At 42.5% G+C, this 14,277-nt stretch overlaps 1 protein-coding gene across 3 annotated transcripts; it reads right to left on the reverse strand.

Moving 5' to 3' along the window:
• Nucleotides 1–2,118: 2,118 nt before the first annotated feature.
• On the reverse strand, nt 2,119–14,277 carry LOC136008368 (serpin B12-like). 3 transcript variants are annotated; one of them, XM_065667487.1, is made up of 9 exons: nt 14,152–14,277; nt 11,458–11,614; nt 8,856–9,040; nt 7,149–7,256; nt 6,658–6,789; nt 5,702–5,819; nt 4,333–4,475; nt 3,365–3,535; nt 2,119–3,243 (listed from the first exon to the last, which is right to left on the reverse strand). In XM_065667487.1, the coding sequence occupies exons 3-9, from the start codon at nt 9,021–9,023 to the stop codon at nt 2,839–2,841; spliced, it is 1,245 nt and encodes a 414-aa protein (XP_065523559.1). In that variant the 5' UTR covers nt 9,024–9,040; nt 11,458–11,614; nt 14,152–14,277; the 3' UTR covers nt 2,119–2,838. The 3 variants fall into 3 exon arrangements, with proteins under 3 accessions (XP_065523559.1, XP_065523560.1, XP_065523561.1); XM_065667488.1 differs by lacking the exon at nt 14,152–14,277 and having other exon boundaries at nt 11,458–12,448; XM_065667489.1 differs by lacking the exons at nt 5,702–5,819; nt 6,658–6,789; nt 7,149–7,256; ... (1 more) ...; nt 11,458–11,614; nt 14,152–14,277 and adding an exon at nt 5,351–5,432.

The following is a 14,277-nucleotide window of genomic DNA, read 5'->3' on the forward strand; positions in this document are numbered from 1 at the left end:
ACACAAGAAAAACACAGTTAGGAAGTGTAACTTCTGAATCTGGTTTTCATAAAGCCTGTGAATACTGTCATGTAGAAGTGCTTATAAATACATTTAGAAAATGAGCATACTCCACCAAAAAAATAAAATCAAGGATCTACTAAAAGACAATTTTTTAATAAATATGGAAATGAGAAGTCTAGATTACCCTGCTGCCATTGCTGTGTGACTGACTGTACTGCTGGAGTAGATTAGCATGCTGCACAATACAGAAGGCATGAAGCTACTTACATTACCATCAGTCAAGGCCAGGGTACTGACTGATTTTGTGATTTAAGGGCCAAACTGTGGCCCTTCCCTCAGATGATACCAGGGAAGGAGCGAATACCGAAGTCATTGAGATGGTGAGCACCACTTGACCGAACATCCGCAGCTGCTAATGAATCCTTAAGAAAGGCTGTGGCCATGCAACTTGGAGAAGCTGAGACACTGCAACCCAAATGCATCATGCCAAATTTCAAGGAGTGGTGGAGACTTGCTGTGTAAATTTCTACCACCACCGCTTGAGAGGAAACCACACGCAAAGTTAGCTCAGACTGAACACAAACATAAAGAATGGTACTGTAAAAGTGAAACAAAACACTGATCATGTCTGTAAATTCAGTCTCAGGCCACGAGCACTGGAAAACAGTATTTCTTCACCTTATAGGTCAAAAGATCTACATTTTGCCAATAACCATTACTCCAATCACAGCTGAGTTTTTCCCAGTTACTTCCAGTTCCAGATAGGAGTAGGAAAAAAAAGCAGATCCTACACAGTTCAGTAAATATAACACAGGATATTAAAGTCAGGAGAACCTGAGATTTTTGCAATGTGCATGTACGTTCGGGTCTAAGACACAATACCTAGTAACTCTACTGGGTTTATACCAGCTCATATATTTTGTGATACAATGTGGTTACCATAAACTAGTTTGACCAGCTGTAAATCAGTAACCGATCAAAGTTTGGTCGAGCTAGCCAAATCCAGCTAACTGATGTGCAAGATGCAGAACCATAGAATGGGGTTTGTGTAAGAAGGGACCTTTAATGATCACCTAGTTCAACCCTGGGGGCTCAAGGCAGAGCAGCAAGCACATCTGAACCTTGATATTTGCAAAGACGATGTGTGTTCCCTTGGCGAGCTGTAAACTGCAGGGAGAGAAGAGGCATTGGACATAGTTTGCACAGATGGGGATTGGCAGAGGGAGGCACTGCCTTTGGCAGAGTTTGCACCAGGGGGGAAAAAAAAAGAAAAAGAAATATGTCACACAGACATTTGTTTTTTCCCCTTCACAATGTTAATCTTTGCATAGTGCATGAGATTGCGGCAGTCATAAAACCGCTGCTATTGCATGTACCAGAAATGTCTCAGGTGCATCCCTTACACCAAACAGGGCTCACCACGTCTTCATGTACCCATGCTCTGGCAGCACAGAAATGGCCCTGCTTAGCCAGCGTTAAATGGAAATTTTTACTGCAAACATTCCCCTCTATTTCTTTCACTTCCAGGATTAACCTCCCTCATTCTGCACTGATAGCAAGTGCAGATCCATCCCCCTGCTAATCCACAGTGTCGTCAGACACTCAAGAGTGCCAAAACAGAATATACTGAGGGTTGGGGTGTGTATACTCATTTCTGAGAAAAGACAGGAATAAAGGGAGTTTTTTCCCTTGTGGCATTTGCCACTTCATCAGTGGAATACCCATCCCTGCATTTTCAGAAGCAGTGTTGATTTTTGAGATTGCAGCGTCCAAAACTTCCCCAGAGAATGTAAACACTGTATGATGATAACTTTAGTTAACAAAAGCATCATCTAATAGGTTAATTGGGCTGCCTGCAACTCCAAATTAGACAGTCAAGAGTAGGTCATTTATTTGACTCTTTTATTGTCCTGCCCCTGTCCTTGCTCAATCAGGTCACCTAGAGCACATTACTCAGGATTGCCCAGATGGCTCTTGAATACATCCAGGGAAGGAGACTCCATAACCTCTATAGGCAACCTATTTCAAACCCTTTCTTCCTTTCTCAGAGCATGGAGAGAGCCCTGTCTTTCATGTCTGCATCTCAGATTGTTAAAATTCACCAACAGCAGCATGTAAAGAAGAAAAAACATTTATTGGAAGTTCATGGCTACAGTTCACACATCAGTAACTTCAATGGGGTGCTTTAGAACATTTTCCTCCTATTCTTTGAGACTGAAAACACTTGGTTTATCCCCATATAAAGACAGCCTTCTTTACTATGTAAATAATTAACCATCGTTAGAAATGTGTGGGTTTGTATCCTGTTAGGGCAGACAGCATGCATACAAATTTCTCTTTGGAGTCATTTGAGACCTTAGGGAGCGCACAGGAGGGATAGTCCAGAGAGGTGGTGGAGTCTCAATCCTTAGAGATATCCAAAAGCCATGTGGACATGGTCCTGGGCAACCAGCTGTACATGGCCCTGCTTGAGCAGGGGAGGTGGACCAGATGACCTCCAGAGGTCCCTTCTACCCTCAACCCTTTTGTCATCATCATTAATATGCAGGAATGCATATGAACGCAGGAATACAGGAGCATATGTGGTCACTGAGGAAACAAAATGTTATTCATATCCAACAAGGTTAAGGCAAAATTTATTCTGGATTAGGATCAATATTTGCAATTCAAGGAGCCTAGTGGCAGAGCATTCAATTGATTGGTTCTAAGCTAAACTGTAGAGATCACTTTGAAATACAAACTAGCTGTCAAAGGATTAAGAACGGATTGGGGAAAAAATCCATTTTCTCATTTTGTTCCAGCTGTTTCTCACAATGTTAGAAAATGGAGCTGATTTTAAGGTGAGCAGAGTTTGCCAAAGAAAAGAATGGTATTAGTAGGATTGTGTCTAATAAAGAACAAGAAAGGGTGGTCAGCCATAAAAACCTCCTTGAGAGGAAGAGATCGCCTCACAATGGCAGCTGCTGTACCGGCTGCTGCTACAGTGCCTTCCTCATTGACTTCCATGTATGTCTTATGGACAACATTTGACAGTACCAGAGACTTTGCAAATGACATTGCAGAAAGGTCAGCTTTTGATTCATTGAAGACGTCGGTCATCCCCATCTCTTGTAATACCTCATTGAGGCTAAAGGTGCCTTCAAGCTTGAATCGGGGGAGGTATACCTCTACTGTTGTCTCAAACATGTGCTCTGAAGAGGCCCACAGCGTTAAATTTTCATAAGTCATTGTGCTTTCAATCTAGAAGATGGGAGGAAAAAGAGCTTAAAATAGTGAGCAGCTTTGAAAAATTTAGATCTTTATCCAGACATAATTCAGACAAAGAACTTCCAGCCACAGTACATGATGTATACTGCCTTACCTGCTCCAGCCCACTGGTAGATCCATCAGCCATATCACCTGGCAGCAGGACGATCATGCTCAGTGTCTTCTGAGCATAAGGGAGTTCAAGGACCTGAGCACCCATCTCCTCAATGTAGCCTAATTTAAATGTTCCTTTCTGATACATCATCTGCACAGGTTTTTTCTCATTCTATTTAAAAGAATTATATAGTCAGTACTGCTCTTAACATTTAAACTTCTTATAGGTGTAATATCAGCAGTCAGGGTTTCAGCAGTAATTGCTGTTAGGCTAGATATTTTTCTTCATTTTGTTGCATCTCCACTGACGCACAAACCATCAGCTTTGCCATGTGTAAATAAAGGGGATAATTCTTTAGGGAAAACAAACATGTAAACAAACCAACCAACCATTTCCCTGCAACTGATCAGATAATGAAGTCACTTAATAGTGTTACACTTCCAAACAGGCTGATGCTGGTTGGATTTGCAAGTCCTAACTTGGACTGGGATAAAGAAGAAATAGCACTGAAAGAATCAGTCTGTCATTTATCAGACTGATTGTTTAGACAGGAAGCAACAAATAGGTAAAAAGCAAAACCATAGCTTTTCTCAGGTATCCTCTTCTAAGTTTTATTATCTTGCCTTTCTTTGTGACGGGGTTGTTTGAAAGCTTTATAAAGGCTCAAATTGCCTTTTTCAGTTAGCACACATAGATAACTTCTCGAGTAGTGAAAGAAGACTTTTTCTAAGAACGTTTTCAGCAAAAATCCTGCTAGTATTGATTAGCATGTGAAGAAAAATACGCTTTTCTATGAAAAAACCTCCTGCCACCTCTACCCAACAGGAGGGGCAGGTTAAACTCCCAGCTCACCCACACCTTGCTCACAGGCAGCTGAGCCCTGGGCATTGTGCTTCGTTGTTATGCTTGCTGCAGTGCTTACAGCATCTAGGGTAAATAATGTTAAGGTTTATAGAATGCAGATCTACCTGATTCAGTTTAAAGTCTCTTTGTACTGTTTTTTGTTCCTCAAACTTGTGCTCCCAGGATGCTTTGAAGTAGATTACATTCACCAGCACCAGCAATGCATGTACATCAATCACACCAGGAGCAAAGAGTTCCTTGATTTTACCTAAAGGAAATTTCAGAATACACAGTATTTGTCGGTTGCCATTAAGACTCTGGACTGAGATAATTGTCTGTGAACTTAGTTTTGGAGAAACTTAGAAATCCAGTTCTTGGTTTATTCAAAGGGGCAACATAGGAAAACAAGTGGTAGATTCCTCTGCACTGTTACCAGTCAGGGAGGACAGGGAGGGCCGTCAAATTAGTCAGCTGTCAGTGTCAGTGACCATATATATGTGCCAGATGACGTTAACCATAAGGATGGAGGCAGCACCATTAGTCACCTATTTTGGGATACATGAGGGAATCTTTCCCTTTGTGCCAAGCGCAGCAGTTAACCAGCTGTGGAGCTTCCAACTTTATACACAGAAGCTGAAGTAGGAGTTAGGAGGTTCACAGGCTTCATATGAGCACCCAGAGCAATGATGGCTCCTAACCCTGGGCATAGTGACCGGTGAACCTTCAGCCCTCTTACTGGGAGCCAACTGGAGTGAACAGCTCTTTCCTACATCAATCACAGGCCGCTCTGCCAGTGCAAGGACAGGGTTGGTCAGGAGATAGGCAACTGATAAATTACAGAAGCCTTCAAATCTATCTGCCCAGTAAGTTCTGGTTTATGTTCAGCCACAAGATTCAGAAAACTTTCATCCTGCTGCTACTGCAGCTCTGGCAAAACTAAAGGAAAATGCCACCTATCATGTTTAGTCTAATCAACAAGAGCAAATGGCCTCTGTTAACCTGTCAAGGGCAAGAGCTGGTTGACTGTCACTTGTGATAGTGAGTCTTGCTTGTGGTAACACCTCTGATCTTTGCAGGGATTGCTCTACATATAATCAGGTCTCCTCCTTTCCCCCACCCACCCCAGGCTGTTCCCCGTCTCACCATGAAGCTCATAGCTTCCATCCCCTGCTGTCCTGTCTCTGCATTTGTGGCTGTGCACAGGAGCAATTTCTGTGGTTGAGCCTTACAGGTTCTATTGCAATTATCATGCCAGGCATAAGAGCAGGAGTACAAAAGTATCTGGCAACAAACACACATTTAATTCAGAAATAATTTAGCTGATAACTTACTCTAATATTTCAAGAGTGGATGGGAAGAGATAATGTCTTTAAACAGCACGAGGTTGAGCACCCAGAAACATGAGCAAGTCTGCTTTTCATACTCTGGAATTTCTTTTGTTGAAGCAGTGTAAGAAGACAGTGATAGTATGGCTAGAGATTTACTTTGGTTTACCTTGTGTCTCACTTTCAACCCAAGTGTTGATTTTTATTCTGGCAGCTTCAACAGCACCATGAAAGTCTACTGTTTGTAGCATTGCTCCATATAGCTCCTCAGAGCACGTTAGAAATTGCTGTAAAGCAAAATAAAGATTATGAATTGATCAAATCTGTTAAGCACTTATTCCTTTTTGAAAGAAATCAATGGTTCAGAACTATTTTAGAAATGGTGAGGGACCTGTTGACTACATAAGGCAAAATTTCATTCTGGAAACATCAACCATCTGAAGTTTATTCAGAGAATCTTTGAAAGAGATACTTAATCTATTGAACAGGCAAAAGAAGTAAATAAGTAGGAAGAAAGCCAGAAGAAAGAGTCTTCCCATAGAGAATTGCATAGCTGAGGTACAGATAAAACAAAAAACTAGAGCAGATGCAAGGTGTGTTGTTTAATGCTAAAGTATCCAAATCATTCCACAGAAATAACTGACAGAAAAGCAAAGATGTGACTAGCAAGTTATCCATACTAGGTAGTTGGAGACTGCTCTGTCATTCAGTAAGAAAGAAGTAAGAAGCTCAGCACAGCAGCCCTCCACATGGAAGTGTATAACATCTCAGGTGATAAACCCTCTCCAAGCTTCCTGCTGCCCCAGCATCCAACTCGCAAGCACAGAAGTAGCTTATGGACAGCCTGAATAGGCATATTTGGCTGTAGTCATACTCTGACTGAGTGTAGACTTATGCCAAAATGAACATACTCCTGCTTTATTTTCTCTCTCTACCTGTTGATATCAACAGGATGGGTTTTTTAAACAAAATAACTAAAAGCTGTCACTCTTATCTCCTTCCTATCAGCCCCAAAAGATACACAAAGTGCTCCATTTGACGCGTGAGGGGGACATCAGCGAGGCTCACAGTTACAGAGAAGCTTGTGGTTAGGGACATAGCAGTTAGCAGATACAGGTAACTTACCTGCTGGAGTTCAAATCCTTGTTGTATAAAGAGATTGTTGGCAAGAGTTAAAACATATCTTTCGCCAAGGTTTTGTAGTTGTAAAAGCAGTGCCTGGAACTCTTTATGGTTGAGGTCTCCATCCTTATTACACTGGGAATATTACAAACACAGCAACTATAACAATTCCTCCATATAGCTTTGGTTGTTAATTTACATCCTAGTTAGATTACACTATAGGGCTAACTCCTGCTGTACGGATTTTTAAATCCAGTTAGTCTAAACTCTGTAGCCTGTTCTTCCTTCAGCTGAGAAGACTCAAGGCTTTGGTATTCACTTCATGGAAGACTTGGCCCTTAATAGTATCACCCTGTAACAGGCATTTCCTACTGGATTAGGCAGTCTGTGAGAGTGATCTTGACCCCCTCCAGTGGCAGACTCTAGCGCTTTATATCTAGAAACCTACCGTGCAGTGAAGACAAGGCTCCAGTGCTCTCCACCCAAGGACGTACCTGTGAGGGGGAAAGCTGTTTCTCCTGGCTTCCTTCTGGCTCTGTTTCTGCGCTCTCAGGATCAGATCCAAGGCTCGTTCTTCCTGTAGCTTTCCTGGCATGGAGCACCTGCAGTTGAAGATGCCAAATTATGGCAACTGTAACTGGGATAAAAGCATTTTCCTTGGTTAAAAGGTTTGCTATGCTGCCCTGCATAAATGGTGTAGGTTTATGAAAGATGTTCTCTCAGCTTCTGCCAGGCTAAAGTGACAGACTTGAAATTGTTCATATATTAATGTTCAAATTCACATTTCTATTTCAGCTAACCAGGAAGAACTTGCACTTAATCCCTCAAATTGTTACTCTCCACTACCTCAAAATGTTTGCATGTGATTTGTATTGTTATTGTTACAGTTACCTTAAATTTCAAAACAAAAAGTTGCCTCAGGCAAAGAGATGAAAATAGTTTTCTTTGAAAACATTAAAACTGGCTTTTTGCAATCATTCTTAATCTTTGCATCAGTTTAGGAGATATACCAAAACCACACTGCTCTTAGTGGAAACTACTCCTTGTTTCTAATGTGAAGTATCTCACTGAAAAACATCCAGCAGCTTCTCCGTCATAATACGACATCACACATAGACAATCTTTATATTGAAGATACAGGACTTTTCCTAAAATAAGCATGTGTATTTGGTTTATGAGGCAAGGTTATGGCAGCCATGGGCCTGCAGGGGTGGCCTCTGTAGGAAGAGACTGGGGATTGACCCTGTGTTAGAGCTGGTTCCAGCTGGCTCAAAAATGAGTCAAGTCTGTTTTGACATGCCAGTAATTGGAGAGTGATGTCCCTGTCCTTATCTCGACCTACAAGCTCATTCATCTTACTTTATCTCCTGTTTCTTGTTGAAGAAAGGGAGTGAAAGTATTGCCATGTGGACATGCAGAAGCCACCAGCTAGGTCAACCACCCACACCCTTGAAACCTCATGAGAAGGGCACATCTGCCTTAGCTGTAGGTGACCCAGCAGACTGTGCACATGGCAGCACTGGGGCATGATGGATGAAGATCTACCAGTACAGAGCCAGCTACTGGCAAGAACCTGTGCCTTAGGATTATTGTTCTCTTACCACTCATGAGCACAAAGGAGAGAAGAGGATTGCAGAAAGCAGAACTCGTGCTGCAGGGAGTAAAGGCACAGCAGCTGGAGAGGCGGCCTTTACATCCTCCCTGACCACATGGGTCCCTATGAGCTCTCATAAGTGAGACATTTTGACTCTTGAATGTTGCGGTAAGTGAGCCGATGCTTCCAGCCACCCAGGTGCTATCACTTCAGGTTTCTGCAACTCTCCCCACTACCCACAGGGATCCACATTTTCAGTATTCTCATAGCAACCACGAGAGGAAGCACCTGCCTGTAATTCTGAAACAAAGCCTCACATTCTGGCTGCAGGAAAAGCAAGAGTGCCCCACTGTGGCGTATCACCTCCTCCCTTTTAGCTCTTGCTCCCTGCTCCTGAATCTGCATGGGGGCATGGTGCGACTCACATATGCAGAGGGCAACGATCATAGTGCACCAAGCACGACTGTGAAGGCAGCCCCTGTGTTTGTATTCGTTGCTTGCTTCCTATGAGACCCTCACACACATGTCATGCTAGGGTGCCCAACATTTCCGTTAGAGGAAGAGCAAGCAATGTGGAAGCATCTCGGCATGTTTCATTAATACTTACTTCTTCTATCTGAGCAGCAGTGTTGTTTCTTGCACCTAGATGGACCAGAGCCAGGGCAACAGAGATGCTCATTGGAGAAAAGACGATATTTGTGTTCTCTGCATTTCTGTTGAGCTTATTGTAGAGATCAAGGCAAAACTCAGTAACTGGTCTAGAAATGGAGCCCATCGTGAAGCGGTTTTTGGCTGGGAGCACAAAAGAAGAAATTTAATGCATTTGTTGCCTAGTTAAACCACACTGTGAAGCATCTGCCTGCCCTGAGATTGTCCCATAGCTGCTAAATAAAAGAAGATTTCTAAACTCTGCCAGTTTGAAACAACCATCCTCGCACACATTTGGTGGTCCATGCTACACAGCAGGAGCAAGAGCACAGAAGGTTTGGAAAAGGGATACTTGCTCACAACATACGTGAATTCCTGAGAAAGGACCATTTTTCTGTCTTATCCCATGGGGCATCTTCTTTCAGGTCATAGTGTTGAAATTAGTCAACTGTGGATTAACATTTTACTTCTCCAAACCGGTTTCATGTATACAGTTACAGCAAGTCTTTCTTCTTCTAACAACTTAAGATTAGTGACAGAAACTTGATGACAGAAACTACTCCTGCATATAACCATGTCTGGTAACCAGATGTATGAGGGTTTCAAACAACAGGTTTATGAAAATAAAATCACTATTAATTAAATGTCTTCTTATATGAAAAAGGGTCATAAACAGCTATGGAAGCTGAACTACATATGGAAACATGAACAATTTGTAATACACTTTTTCACTCCTCTTGAGATTAGACTCGGTGATTTTAAAGGTCTTTTCTAATTTAAAATATTCTATGAGTTGCCTAAGAAACACAGATTCAGGCAGGATACACAATTAAAATTTCCAAACAAAGCAATAGCTCAACAGCCCTGAAAAGAAGTCTGTAAGTTCCTGCTCGAGGATATGACAAGACCTCTGTCACTCTTTTCTTTTGTACCAGAAACCTTACAGTCTGATACCTTTTCTGTAGTTATTTACATTAAATCCACTCTGCTAAGAACAAGTTCCAAGCAGGAGGCCATCTGAAAAAAAGGGGGCTTGAAACTCCATTCCTGTCCTGTAGGAGAGAATTGTAAAGCTGTTGTGTGGGTAGCAGTAGGATTACATGAGCTTTTCTGGAATCATTATACCCCGAAAAACCCACACCACTTTCAGTGTCAAACAAATGATATTTTGGACAGTGCACCAGAAAAAACGTGTGAAAAAGCAAAGCAATACACTCCTGCCTGCTTGCAGACATAGAGTAGCTATGGCCTGTGTTCCAGAAAGATATTTTATTTAGGGAAAATACTCAGCCACAGTATGGAGAGAAGGCTCTCGTGTCTCCAGTGGCACAGATCTGGCTGGCTTTAGCTTTCAGCCTTCACTGGGACAAGCACAGGCTGGGTCCATAACAAACTGCCAGAGCTCCTCTCCATTGACAAGATGGGCGAGTGCACAGCTGGGTGGTTATTCCCCCTGCCCACAGAAGACAAAGCAGACACTCAAGCCTGTGCTGCCCAGCTGCTGCTGCCTGCAAGGCCAATTTATGTGAGGAGCACAAGCCTGTGTCACCAGAAGGCTAAGTAAGGGTGAGGAGAGGCTGGTGCAAAGCTGAACTTCAGGATCTTTCATCAGCAGAGCCCTTGTAAAACCTGTCCTGGGCTGCTGGTGTCCTGACTCCCATTGCGAGGGGCCTACAGCCTTCTTGGGAAAGGGCTGTCTCGTACTGGGGACCTCCATTTCCTTCCAACCAATGCTCTTCTGCTACCCTGCTCTCCCACTAAGGCCCCAGCATTTCTACCACAGCCACAGTACCCCTCCTCACAGATAGCCTCCCCTTCAAAGTTTTCTTTACTCAAAGAGCTATACAAAACTTCTTGTGTTGTCCTCAAGATGCAGAATGCTCACTACCGCTCACTCAGCCATGGCCCAGGCACAGACTTTCCCTGAGAAGCTGGGGCGCAGGTGCCAGAAGAGTTACCAGGGCGCTGAGAGTTGATGTGGCTCAGCTGAGATGCACATCTGTCTGCACAAACCATCTTAGTCCACAGCAAGTGCCATACAATGGGAGTGAACTCAGCCCAGAGAAAAACAGACTTAGCCTAAGAGGACTGCTGCAGTGGATTGGAAGAGCTGAAAAGTCAAGTTGCTGAATATATGAAAGTGCCACATGTAGCAAATGTAGACGTTTCTTGCCTTTTGACCAGCCTGAAAAGCACACCAATAGTCAGTGCTTCATTGTGTTACTGACTGATGCTCTGGGGAAAGAACTTGCAATGCTGAAAGAAAAAGTTTATATATGTTTCATACGGAGACATTTATCATCCCCTGAAGTCCAGAAGTGCTTCACATACAGACCATACTAATGGGCAAAACAGAGGAGCTATACCCCAAAGGATCACTGAACAAACAAATTAAAGGTGAGTTGTATCTCATTAATTCTGAAAACAGCTGTTCTAGCTCTGGTATTTCTGTCTTTATATGAAACATCGTTTTCCTTTTCCTTTTAATAACACAGTCACCTTACCACAAGAAAAAGACATTGCACTGCATAGTCATTTCTCTTTTCTGCCACATTCATTACCTACTATCCAGAACCTTCTGAAAACAAAACTCGGTGCTTCTTCAGTGCTGAAGTTTGTATTGCTCCACTTCCACACCTCTTGGAAGATCTGACATGGAGCTGCGAGATTGTTCACGTCAAATGTAGGTCATGAGGCATATTGCAGGTGTGCCCAAACCTCAGGACAAGTCAAGGAGAAGAAAAGAGTTAATAAACTTCCTTGTCAGGAAGGAGGCACCTCCGCCCCACCTTGCAGGGAGAGGACCGACTGCTAAGCAGAGAGGGAAAGCTCAGGAGCTGGGAACAGGTTTTGAAAGCAAGCGTCTGGTACACCAAGGTGGCCACTCCTTTAGAAAAAGGAGCAGGCCCCTCAGGGAGATGTCCAGGTGCAAGCACTGCGGCCAGCTCCATGCTTTTGTGAGTGGGAACCACGTAGGGAACTGCCCTGGGAACCGAAAGCAAGGGAGGAAAGGTGTGGGCTGGAGGAGGAACTTGGTTACTGCAGAATGAAAGAATTTAATGAACTTCCTGAATCCAAATTTGGGCAGGCACAAGTGTGTGAATGATTCCATGCTATAAAGCCCTGTGTGTCATCTGTGTGATCACTCAGTCAGTGAGAGTTTTGGAGTTACTGCAAGGACAGTGGAGTTTGGAGAACACCTACATGGTGGACAATAAATGGTAACGTTACCTTTAAAGGATTTTGGAATGGTAAAGAGGGAAGATGTAAGATCAAAAGAAGTGTTCCAGGAAGATCCTAGCTGCCGTTCTGCACTAGCCAAAGTATCTGCACTGAATGTCAGCAATAGCGCAAGCAGGGCTGGGGCTTTACAGCTGATAAAGGGAGATGCTTTGCATGATGGTTCAGTAGCTTTTAATGTAGTACAGGAGATGGAAATCACTGGTGCTCTTACAAATGAGCAAGCAGCTACCCAGAAAAAGAACCTTGTTCACAGAAAAACACTGTGTGCCAGAGACCTTGTAAAGATTGTATTCTTCCATGGCTGTGTGAAATTATAAACACTCCTTTTCTATAACTATTAATGTTCTGTTCCTTATTTGCCATTTGCTTTTGGCTAAAGGTAGATGAAATCAAGACAAAAACTCTCAAATAAAAAGCTGTGCTCACAGCTGTCATAATTAATAAGTGTATTAGATCATATTAAGCAGTTAAGAGGAGAAGGCAGTAAATAAAGTGTGGAGGGTAAGGGAGCTGTAGCCTTGTTTCTGAAGTAATTCTGTATTTAATATAAGGTAAGTAGGAACCTGTTTTCCCTGATGTCACGTGATAATTCCCATTACATGTTTTACTTATTCAATCTGCATCCCATTAAGGTGCTTTAATGCACATTCATTTCTCATACACAAAGGCAGAAATGATGTGTGTCTACCCTAGAAAAGGAGCACATGCCAGATAGGACTGTCTCTCCACAAGAAAAATCTATGATTGGTATAAGTGACTTTCTTCTTTTTCATGACTGTTCACACAAAAAGACATTTCCAAGTGTTTCTGTGTTGATTTGGAGTGAGAGGAACAGCATATAAGAAAAATGATATCTCCTACAACACAGAAATTCTAAACACCCCTAAGCAACACAAAGCATTTCCAAAGTAACATAATTTAAATTAAAAACCAATACATTTCAATACAAAATAACTTTTCAAGGGTAATGTTATCAAGTTCATTTTCCAAACAACTTAGCCTTTCAGGCTGTTACTTCTATGCCAGAAAGGCATTTTTGTGACTACTTCTACTATTTTGCATCAGTAACTTCAGCGTATTTTGTACCTCCTTCTAGGTCAGTTATTCCTGCATAAACAGACATGGATATACATTGCCCTGTTATGGGCTGCACAGTGGCAAGTTATTTGCTATGTCTATGTGCATAGGTTTCTTAGCAAGCTCCTAAACATCACTGCCAAGCCCAAGAGCTAATATGTTGATAGAAAAGACTAGCATCCCCACTGACAACAACAAAAATCTGAATACCACTCCACATTTCCTATTTTATATAGTCATTGTTTAGGAACATAAACAATCCCCAGCAGGGAGGATCAGGGTACAGGGGAAACTGTAAGCACCCAGACAAAGAATTGCATGCTCTCTTCCTCATCTAGTGAACTTTTCAAGACTTTTGCTTGTACCATGGAAAGCTGGGTAAAGAAGGGAAGTTAACTGGTATCTCCCACTTTGTGGGTCTGTTTCCCCAGGTCATCAGTACCATTACTTTAGGTAAAGCCCATTTCTGCCCGTGAGTGTAGAGTGGACCTGAAAAAGCCTACCCTTCAACCCTTCTTGACATACAGGTGAAAAAGCTTCTACTTTCTTTCTCAGTAGATCAGCTACTGACCCGATCAGTCCTGTAGCAATTATAGCTTTCCGGATGGGCAGAGAGGTCCTAGTGAAATTTCAGATTCAAAAGCCTCTGAAATTTCAGCAAGAATCTTTATATTCACAGCTTTGGCCATGTGTTCCTAAATTCCCCATCTACATCCCACTGAAGATCAGCTCCCTTTGTGTGAACTCTTGAGCTACCTGGATTTTAGCAGTGGTTTTTGCTGCCTGCAGCCTGTTAAAGGCATCCTCACTCTGTCCCACCTGTAAACATGATGTTTACTTTACCAACCCGCAGACTACTTCAGATCTGCCAAAAAAGAAAAACAAGAAAAGTTATTAAAAAATAAAATAAAGAAAGAATTGTTAGAATCGTTTACCTTCTTGCCCGAAGAGGTTAAATGAAGAGCACAACAGCTGAGCTCTGGAGCACGTTCCTGTGAACACTGTATTACAAAAATCTCCCACTCTCATGTGGGAAAGCTCAGCCTCTAACCAATTGCTGA

This window comes from Lathamus discolor, chromosome 2 (assembly GCF_037157495.1).
Source record: "Lathamus discolor isolate bLatDis1 chromosome 2, bLatDis1.hap1, whole genome shotgun sequence".
NCBI lineage: Eukaryota > Metazoa > Chordata > Aves > Psittaciformes > Psittacidae > Lathamus > Lathamus discolor.